The 10746-nt window shown below is 39.8% G+C and overlaps 2 protein-coding genes across 2 annotated transcripts in view; one reads left to right on the top strand and one right to left on the bottom strand.

Moving 5' to 3' along the window:
• Positions 1 to 61: 61 nt before the first annotated feature.
• On the top strand, positions 62 to 3468 carry STARD5 (StAR-related lipid transfer (START) domain containing 5; the record flags this gene model as incomplete). The annotated part of the gene is made up of 4 exons (XM_010087741.1): positions 62 to 181; positions 1556 to 1673; positions 2661 to 2754; positions 3321 to 3468. Coding segments are annotated over 4 exons (480 nt in total), but the record flags the coding sequence as incomplete, so codon positions are not given.
• A 3124-nt stretch (positions 3469 to 6592) lies between these two features.
• IL16 (interleukin 16) overlaps positions 6593 to 10746 on the bottom strand; it is a gene marked incomplete at its 5' end in the record, with an annotated part of 20015 nt that continues 15861 nt past the window's right edge. The window contains 4 exons of the mRNA XM_010087740.1: positions 6593 to 7044; positions 7298 to 7423; positions 8327 to 8579; positions 9297 to 9398. Of these exons, the coding sequence (XP_010086042.1) occupies positions 6851 to 7044; positions 7298 to 7423; positions 8327 to 8579; positions 9297 to 9398 (675 nt within the window). The remainder of the gene's footprint in view (positions 7045 to 7297; positions 7424 to 8326; positions 8580 to 9296; positions 9399 to 10746) is intronic.

Raw genomic sequence — 10746 nt, 5'->3', positions numbered from 1 at the left:
AGGGTGTCGGGGCCGGGTGGGGGCCAGCAGCGGGTTTTGGTTTCGTTTCGCCCCGCCGCAGGTACCGGGGCCGGCCAGCCTCCGGCAGGTCTGGGAATGCATCAAGCCGCTGCCCGGCGAGCACAGGAAGAAGTGGGATCCAAACGTGAAGGACTTTGAGATCGTCGAAGCCATCAGCGAGGTAAGTTCCTTAAAAACGGCTCTGGTGGGATTAATGCAGCGTTGTGTTCAGAAATACTGAGGGCTGCACGGGCAGTCGCATTGTACTGCCCGTGAAACAGCCTGTGCGATGTGCAGGGGGGTAAAAAGGTCTCCAGAAGCTGTACAGCCTCTCTTCTGGATCAGTCTGACAATACTGGGATTGGGCATATTGTTTTTCTTCTTTAATTCACAATTGGATTATCTTTCTGAAATGAACTGCTAGTACGTTCTTGGCTAAATACTGCATCCTTGAAGTCTGGAAGTGTAAAACATTAAAGATGCCTGCACTATGTTGTTGTTAATGCTGGAAATCATGCTCAGCATGATTATTTTTAACAAGCTATTTGTGAGGGAAGAGGATGTTTAGAGAATGCATAGAGTTAGCTAAACAGTCCCACATTCCTGTCATCAGCCGTTAATTTGGGTCCGTCTTTCGCCGTGGCAGCACGCGGTGCTCTGCACTGTGCGTGTCATGCTGCCTTTAACTGGCTGACTGACCTTGCAAAGTGACAGCACTTTGCCTCAGTGTCATTAAAATGGAGTTGCTGCACTTCGAGCACTACAGATGAAAAGAGCTCTGTATGAGCAGTAGTTTCTGTTCCTGCGGTTACACAATCTTATTCCTTTTTTTTTTTTTGTTTATGTATCAAAACCTTAAAAGGGCATTGGATTTAGATCCCCAAATCTGAAGTGGATGTAGGTGCTCGGAGGCAGCCAGGTGGAAACACAACCAGTCCCAGGAAGGTTTGTGGAAGTCCTGGGAAGATTCATTTTCTTGGGGGAACCTTACAGGCATTTAGTACTAACTATAAACTTAGATTTTGGGAATGCTGTCACCTGCCACTTGAAATTCATAGACTTTATCAGACTTGCCAGCACTTACCAGTGTGGTAGAAACCTCTGGTTTTGGGGAGCCTGTCGCCACAGAGCCTCAACAGAAGGGGGTGGTAGTGTTAAGGTTTGCAGTGTAACAAATCTGGTTATCAAGTTGTATCCCACGTGATATGATACAAAGAAGTAATCTTGATAAGCTTACTGCAAAGGAGAAGCATTTTAACTGTCCCATGAGCATAGATGTGCCAGATTTGCTTTTCAGCATGGTTTGTGGTATCTGTCCTTAAACAACCTGGGAGCAACGCATTGTCACATTGTTTTTCTCCATTAAACAATCCTTCATCAACACACTGTCATGCCTTTTGATTATGCTGATTTGCATTTTGTTCAACAAAGGGTGTAATAGGACTCCTTGGTACAGTTTATAAAGTGTAACTGAAAGAGTACCAGAAAGTACAGGGATTTTTATGCTGTGCTTTTGAAAGCATCAACTGATAGAACTCTGTTGTGTGATTTCCAGACTGTCGCTGTGTGCAGAACCACAACTCCCTCAGTTTTCATGAAGCTTATTTCACCAAGAGAATTTGTGGATGTGGTACTACTGAAGGAATATGAAGATGGGACAGTGCTATCTGCTGGTAAGATGCCTGTGTTCCCAATGTGTTTGTTTTATCTTAAGAGATAATCAGCAGCTACCAGAAATAAATAAATATTTAAAAGATAAGTAATATGCTGTTTAGTAGTTTTTGATCTGCTCGTGATCAGAAGATAAAATTGTTGTTCTCTGAGTATTTAAATCATGTTAACGTTCAGATAATGATACAGTTGGCCTGTGGTTTCTTCCCTTGCTATGCCGTCAAGATTGAATAACTCTTTCGTTTACTATTAAGTTCTGAGGGTTTTTTTTGTGTGTGCTTTTGTTGTTCTTTTAAGAACTTACAGAGCTTTCTAAAAGGAGTCCTGTTTAGACTAAATCCTGTTTTAACATTTTCTGCAATGCTTTGAGATTTTGGTGAACCTGTTCAATAAATGTACCAGTCCTCTATGTGCAAATAAATGTTCTTATGAAGCCAAATAGTGCTGATTTTTAAGGAGACGCCCTGCCTGCAGAAGAATGTTTCTATGTTTTTGTCACTTTCATCCTGTTGTTTACCTGATACAAGTCAGTGCTTTTATTGCCCTGCTGTTCAGCTGTCCCATTTTCCCACCCTCTTCAGGACTGCCTTGACAGAATTTATACATTTGCTAGAGTGCAGCTTCTCAGCACTCAAGTGGCATATACCTCTGTGCTATGGATTTGTTGGAAGTAACTTGTATGACCTCTCAAGAAAAGCAATGCCCTCACACAACATGGGTTCAGTGAAACTCCCTCAGTGTCTGGATGCTTAGTTCAGAGCTCAGTAACAATTGCTTCTAAATTTAACACTACTTTGATTTCTCCATTCCATGGCCAGAGTGGTTCCTTTTAATGGTTTTTTCTGACCACTTGTATGGCACAGGCTACTACTGAAAAAGTTGCACTGCCATTGTTCTTAAATGTTTTCTCAGCTGGTGCTTTGAGTACCAAGGACTATTTCCCATCTCCTGTGAACATGAATTTTTCTTGAATGCTTTTTTTTTTACAGCCACCAATGTGGAACACCCACGGTGTCCTCCTCAACCAAATTTCGTGAGAGGTTTGAATTATCCCTGTGGCTGTTTCTGTATACCTATTCCAGGGTAAGAAGCAATGTATCTGAATGTTATGTATTCTAAAGCCTTTCTTATAGATGTGTTTATGTGTGTGGCCGCAGGTATCTGCAGCCTCTTGGCAGTAGCATGTTTCTGTCTTGCTTTGTCTGGTAATCATTAGGACTGAGTGCCTTTTTTGTTTTCTTTTTTGTCCAATGAATTAGTCTCTCTTCATTTCCTAGAGGGAAGTCTTTAATGTTACAGGAACTATCATCATGGTAGGATTTTTGCTGGCCTCTTAAGCAGAGAATCAGCAGAACATACAAATATGGTCTTAATTTTTTGGTAAATGAGTATCCCTTTGTTTATTACATTGCCATAATTCATCAACAGAATCGTGTACCTAATTAGGTCCTAGTTTAACTGTAATTTTACTTGTGGGGATAACCACATTCACTGAAATTTGGAATTAATGTCTGGTTTTTGTTTTTTTTTTTTTTTCTTAAAATAGTACTGAGAAGTATCTATCATCAGACAATACATATTAGAGACATTGTGAACTTCTTAATGCTTTTAAACCTCTGGCTATAAAATCACTTGCATTGTCTTTGCAGGGAGCCAGACAAGACTCATCTCATCAGTTTCTTTCAGACTGATCTTGGTGGCTATCTTCCCCAGAAGGTGGTGGATTCCTTCTTTCCATCTAGCATAGCTGGATTGTACAGCAACCTGACCAAAGTTGTTAAGGAATTTAAAGTGTGACAAGACTAATTGCTGATGTCACTAGCTGAGGGTAGGGAAGAACTTGACAGCTTGAGGGCAGAAGGAGGAAGTTGGCCTTAGAGGACTTTACTGCCAGCAAAGATACTTGTGGAAGGGGAACAATGGATTGAGTAAAGTAAATTTTTAGAACAGCGTTTTTTTACCTATCTCTATGCAAAGCAATTAATTCTTTTCTAATATGATATCCTTAATTTTCATAATTGGAAAAATATCACACCAGAGGATGGAAGAATCCTGGAGGCAGCGCTGGCGGCTGCCTGCGAGGGGAAGATGAGCATGCTAGATCTGTTCTTGGCCACACTTTGCCAGTGTCTGTGAGGAGGAGCATTGCTAAAATCCACTTAGCACTACAGCATGAGCCAGGTGCAGGTCAGCCCTGTTTTGTCTCTGAAGCTCCTCATAAACTCCCATGGAATAATGTTCCTTCTCCAAAAGGAAAGAACTCATAGAGTTCCAGCACTCATAGAGGTGCTAAGATGCTTCAGCACATCCAAGCCAGAACAAATTGGATTGTGTGGAGGATTGCACTTGTTTGTTCCAGCGGACATCGGTACTAATGGCAAAGACGCCTTAAGCGCTTTTTTTCCTAAATCAAGGTCTAGCAGTGCAAATCAATTCATAGGTCTGTGGGTTGGCAAACAGACACACTACTTTTCTCCCCTCTGTACCAAAAAATCGGTGATTTCCACAATGTCATGAAACAAACTGCACTGACATGGCGGCAATAAATAGAGGATTGAGCACCTTACCTGCCATTTTTTAAACTGCACTTGAAATGACCATTTTTAACTGCACTTGGACCTTTTTTGCTCTCTTGTGGTGAGAGGTTTTAACCGGTAAATAATATTTTCTGTAGCTTAGTCTTGACTTCACAGGCCATAAGGACATTACTTTTTCTCTGAGATTGGTTTGCCTCATCACACTATCCTGGGAAATCAGGTTCTGATCTTGTGTGCACTGATGTGTCCAGTTTTAGAAAATACTTGTGGTGCTGGTTACTGCAGAAATGTCAGACATTACTATGGATTACATATAATTAAAAAAGAAAATTAATTGCTAAATCAGGAACCTAAATGAAGGTTGTGATTTTAATGCTGTAACTCAATTATTTGACAAGATTAATATCCTCTGTTTTCGGTCCCTGTATTTTTTTTATATTTAGTATAGGGCATGGACTTGCACACAAAGTTTCCTACTGTAAATCTCACCCTAGGGAATAGATTTTTCAAGTAATCAGTTTTTAATCGTGTCGGTTTTTTGTACAAAGATGTAAAAACTTTTATGAATCTGATTAAATAAATACTTTTCTGCTACATCTTGCTGTTTTTCCTTGATCATCCTTTAAAATGGTTCCTCATGCACCTGCTTTGCCAGGAAGTAAAGATAAGAGCCACTTGGACTTTCAGTCTCTGAATTCAAGGCAACAAGAGAGGAAAAAGACTTCACTCTGGTTTACCTTCCCCAGTAACTGGGGACAAGAGTGTTTTGCGGAGAGCACTCACCCAACTTCTTTGCCCTGGGTTGGTCCTTATTTCCAATTTAGATTGCAGCTTTCTGTGCTTAAAAAGAGTAACAAATTCACCGAGGAGAGATTTGGGCCCTGAAATTACAGAGGCTCATACATATTTGTCTAAATGTGCTAAAGTTATTAGGCATGAAGTTCAATATCTCAGCAAGTCTTTGCAGGATTATGATTAATTCAATTAGCAAAAAGTTCAAGGTGCAGAGCTCAGGTCACTGCTTGTTATTCCTGCAAGTAAACCTTTTGCAGACAACAGGGCTTTTTATTAGCCGTTTATTATGTATTTCATAATTTTTTTTTTATTGTTCTGAGCAATAAAGGTGGTAGGTGCAGCTCTTCCTTGGAATAACTGAAGGATCCCTTTCCTGAAGTCTCAACATGTTCTATCCAGAAGGGATTAAGAGTCCTTGACATTCAGAACTTCTGCCCTGACAAACTGGAGATGGAAATGTCTTGGCAAAGATCATCTTGTAAGATCTTGCAGGACCCCCCAGTGAGACATGCTGCCTGTCACACAGTATATTTTGACTTCTTTTGATCTTGGCAGATGACGGGAAATGCAGACACATGCAAAAACTTTGGAAGTGAAGTAAGAGCACCTCTGGAAAAAAACAAGAGCAAACTTGTCTTGGTGGTTCTATGTCAGTTCTTAAATTGATGAACTCAAGTAGCTGTTTCAGGTGAGGACACCTTCAGCAGATGGCATTGAGGTAATTAAGGCATTCTGTGCCATGGCTGTAGCTAGTCCAGTCTCTGTTCAAGTTATGAAGCTGTCCAATAAGTGTGATCTCTCTTTTACAGGAAATAGTTTTAACAGTGCTAAAGAGTTCAAGCCTACTTTTCCGTACAGAAATCATTCATGTTTTTCCTATATTGGTGGTATGGGCAAGTGGTTGAAAAATCTTAAAATCTTTTATATACACCAGGCATTTACTTAGACTTTGTTAAGCCCAAGCTAATAATGCAGATTCAGTTAAATATGAGAGATTTAATAAAAAAATAAAAAACCAAAAATTTCTGAGAGTTTCAGGTAGGTACCCATTAAAATATGTACAAAAAGTTTCCCTCTCACATAAGGTAAGTGTTGGTTCTAAATGGCCTTGTTATTCTCCTGCTCTAGTCCTCTGAGACCAGAAGAAGGTTAGAAAAACCTCTGCTATATTACCTTCAGCATTCTGCCTCACCCTTCCAATACTGCGAGACACTTCTTTCCCCCCTGCATGCATTGTGTTTGCCTGCTGGAGTTGAGGTGGTTCTGCCAGCTGCTAGTAGAAAGTTACCCTAGACAGCTTTTGACTGTTCTGGCTCTTCTGTGGTTTGAATAGAAAAGCTGGAGTTTTTCAGGGAACATTGTCATTTATACACCCAAAGTTGCATCCACCTTTCTCTGCCCTTTACACATTCTCTGAGGCTTTTCTTTTGCTGTAGCATTTAGGCTTGCAGATGTATTTCTTCCTCGTGGGAAGGTAAGGCAGGGAGCAAGACTTGTAGAGTAGGACTGAAAACTTAGCACAGAATGTGGTTCTGGTGTTTAAGTTAATGGCTTAAAATAGGAGAGTACTATAGCTGTCACATATTTTATTACAATCAGTATATTTTTAATAGTCATTGTTTTATATTTCTGCACTTTGGAACATCTGTTTCTGAACGTTGAAATAAGAACCATGCACATTCTGTGCACATCTTATTTTATCCCAGACGTCTTGCTCTGTAACTGGCAGTACGATTGTGTGTACTTTTCATCTGTGCTTTCAGAGTATCTTGCTGTGCTAGCCAAATGGCTGCAAGTAATGAAATCTTTTTTTGTTTGTAATATTGGCAGTAGTCTAATTCCTCCTCTTACAAAGTTTCAGATGACTTGGTGGTAACAGAGCTTGGATTCTTCTTCTTGATGATAGCTGTGATGGGCCCATCAGGTAATGCCTTGATTATATTCCATGCTTCAAAACGAGTGAGTCCTTGCAGGGCAGCTGTGTGCACTTGTAATAGCTCATCACCAGGCTGAACAGGGCTGCTTTGTTCTAATGCAGTCCCTGGAGAAAGAAAATGAATTTCCTTTATTTCTTTGTGCAGAGGAGTCTTCAACAGATCTTTCACTTAAGGATCACCAGCATGTTTGGTATAAACCACCTGGTCTCAGCAGGCAACAAATTACTGGCACTGCACAGGACAATGCTGCACTTACAAAAAATACCATTTGCACAGGTATAGATCAGCAATCAGTTATGAAATGCACAACTTTGCATCATCTAAGAACCTGCTGTGTATGCATTTAAGTGTGTTTACCTTTAAATATCCTGTTGATGGTGATGGGTTTGTCTCCATGAATAGATCCCTTCCCTCCTTCCAGACTGAATCCTAAACCAGCAGGTGTTTTTTCTAGAGTTACAGTGCAGATTGTATCTTCAGTTGCTGGAAACAAATGGAAAGTTAGCAGATGGGCAACACACTCTGAAAAGCTAAAACATCTGTTACAAAAAATGAACTTGTGTTTGGTTTGCAAAGGCATCATAAACTGCCAAATGAAAGAGAAAACTTTTCACTTTCAATTCCTCATTTTGTCATTGTAAGGCCTTCTGGGAAGCTGGGAAGAGAAAGTTATGTTTGAATTCATGGCAGAATGGAAATATAAAAAGCTGGTGGAATTTACTAGAATTAGAAAAATGTGTTCAATGAACAAAATTTAAGATAAATGTATTTGTCTTGATGTTAGTTACGAAATTGTTGTCAACTACAAAGCTGCTAATGTTTATTTGCAGTATGTAAATAATGCTACAGATCTCCAGACTATGCCTAAAAAAAAAAAAAAAACCCTCACAAAAATATCTTAAGAATGTGAAAGGTTCTGCAAAAAAATCTGACCTTGCTGTGTTTCAGATGTAGCCATCTGCTATAGCAAACAATAGCACATTGTTTGTTCAAACTGAAATTCTCTTTCACAGAGAAAAAGTCTTGTAAACTAGAATCTAATAGTATGGAATAAAGAATCACTGTTCACCAAGTTGTCATTATACCTTCAGTTAGATGTGTTACTACAATAATAATCTTTGTATATCTACAGAAATTCATACAGAGGATCACATGGGTTTTTTTCAAAAGGTTCCTTTATTTTAGAAATCTCTTAATTCTTTCCCTTTCCAACAAAGCTATTCCAAATGTCTGCTTTATGAATGTTTTATTAACCATGCTGTCTTTAATCATGTTTCTCAGATTTATACAATGCTGTGAGCTGCTTTATGAACACCCAGGATTTCAGGTGATGATTAAACTCTTAGCAGTTGGGGGCTGCAAGGTAATGCCACTGAACTTACTCACCAGACACTTGTGAAGCATCACTTGCTACTGAAGATGTACTAGAGTTGATTGAAACATTAAGATTTTTTTCTCCATCTTTAGCTTTTCTAGTGACAACAACAGCTTGTCTGGGTTGTCTCGCCTGTCGCATGATTGCTGAGGCATCATTGTGAGTTGCACCTTTCAGAGACTTTCCATTAATGGATAGTACTTCATCTCCTTTCTGAATAGTTCCTTCCTGAGATGCAAGTCCATTGGGAAACACTTTGTGAACCTATTGAGGAGACCAGGCACCACACACGCACACAAGAAAAGAGGGGGAAAAAAGGAGAAATCACTAAATCACTCAGCTAATACTTTTTACCATGTGCATTTTCCGTTCTTTACCACGAACCAAGTTGCTTTTAGCACATTTCAGGACTGAGGGCTGAAAAAATGTGTACAGAGAAGTTCTCCTGAGCTACGCCCTCCTCAAGCAGCTGGGCAGTCTCTTTAGCCTCAGTGTCAGAGGGCCAAAGCCTTGCTGCCCATGCTATGTACCTCGCCTATGCTGCTTCCTGACCCTCTTGTTGCTTTGCTAGTTGGAGGAGGAAAAGGCGTGAAGCCAGTCTCCAGATTCCAGACCCGTTACGTGTCTACATGCTCACCTCATTCCTCCTGGCCACCCTGCATGCTCTTCTATAAGCATGTGAATAAAGTACTGGTTGGTTCTTGCTGAGGGCTGTGGTGTTCTGCCTTGGCTTTCAGAGCTGTTGGGGACTCTGGTGCCTTAGGAACCAGGACACCACTACCAGTCACCTGGAGAGGGCAGCTCTGTGCAAGAAGCATCATGTTTTCACCCGCTAAAACCATGATTCTTCTGACCCTATTGGTACAGCTGCTTACTTTGATTATGCCAAAAAGCCAACATCTGTAGTGGAAAAACAGTAAGTTTATATTTTTAGATGGAGTAGTTGTTTTTGGAGTATATTTTAAGAAAGATGCTACTTACTGTTATCACTTTGTTTTCTAGATCAGTGCCTCCTGCCAGGCTGAATCCAAGCCCAGTATCTTCTTCTTTATGCAAAATTGTGACATGAATATCATCAAACTCCTAAGCAGAGAAAGAAAAAATGTCAAGATCATTGGAAAATCAGTGTGTTTTCTTTTTTTCCATTGTGCATTTTATAATGAGCCTTAGTGGCATAAGCATAATACTGAAACGTGTTTAATATTTGGTTTTGACTGAATTTACCTATTGAGTACATATTTTATAAAATATTATTCTGTGTCTAAAATGGTTCTGGTTTGCTAAACAGGTTATCAGTTGGATCTGGACCATAAATTTAGTTACATTAAAGAGTATAGATATGTGCTGAAAAAACAGAAAATATTGCTGAAACATGTTAGAGGACTTGTTCATTGAAAAAGTGGAAAAACAATTTGGTGTACAACTCATATGGATATAAGTGTCACAGCTTAAATATTGTTTCTCTGTCTTATTTTTGTTTTTTAACAATGTTCTATTAGCAGGTAGAGTGAGCTGTCTCTGACCATATTATCCCAAAGATGAGTTTGTATAGAGTAACAACTCCTGTTAAACCTAGTTTCCTAAGGAAACATGGCTTTCTTGACCACAATTTCACAATCATGCTTAATACGTGAGCAATTGTAGTTGCATCCTTTGATATTGTGTCTTGTTTCCTTCCACAATTGAATCCACTAGCCAGCTGCAACCAGGCACAGGGTACGTGCTGCTCAGAGAATGTCCTGAAAGTTCCATGAAAACAGATAACTTGATATGAGAGAGGCTTATGTCCCATTGGGGGCAATGTTGCAACATAGCTTTTACTGCTAATCATACCAAAAATATCAACATGGGATGTTGACAAGAAATGCAAATTGATACAAAACTTGGCTTCCACAAATTTTGCTTGTCAAACTGCTTTCTGATTGGAACATACCAGTAAAGTTTGCTGTTGTCAGTAGGAATTTCTCCCTGACATGATAATATATCTATCTAGTATTCTGATAGGCAGACATAAATTCTCTACTCATGCTCCGGGCAGTGCAGACACAAACCAGGACTAACCTGGGAGACATGCCACTGCAGTTAGCTAAGAGGCAAAAACTGTATTACCTTAGGCTCAGTGGTGCATTAATGCAGTTATGCTGCTTTTGCACAGCGTGGAGTGTCTTAACACAGCAAGCACATAGTTGCCAGCAGAAGCTGAACTGTTTTCAGTGCTGAGCTCTGGATGTTATCTGCCTTTTCTTTGAGTGTGAGCACTCGAACCGTGATTTTTACTTATTCTGAGCTTTATCACAATTCTAGATGAATCCAGTAAGAATAAAGGTTGCTCAGTATCCCAAAAATGAGGCATTGGGTGTCTTGGACAGACAATCCAAATAAAAATAAATTCCTTCAAAAATATTAATGCCACCTTCTGCACACACTGACC

The sequence above is a fragment of the Pterocles gutturalis genome, unplaced genomic scaffold, assembly GCF_000699245.1.
Source record: "Pterocles gutturalis isolate BGI_N339 unplaced genomic scaffold, ASM69924v1 scaffold27421, whole genome shotgun sequence".
Classification (NCBI taxonomy): Eukaryota; Metazoa; Chordata; class Aves; order Pterocliformes; family Pteroclidae; genus Pterocles; species Pterocles gutturalis.
The sequence above is the reverse complement of the archived record's forward strand: the minus strand, read 5'-3'. Positions and strand labels throughout refer to the sequence as shown.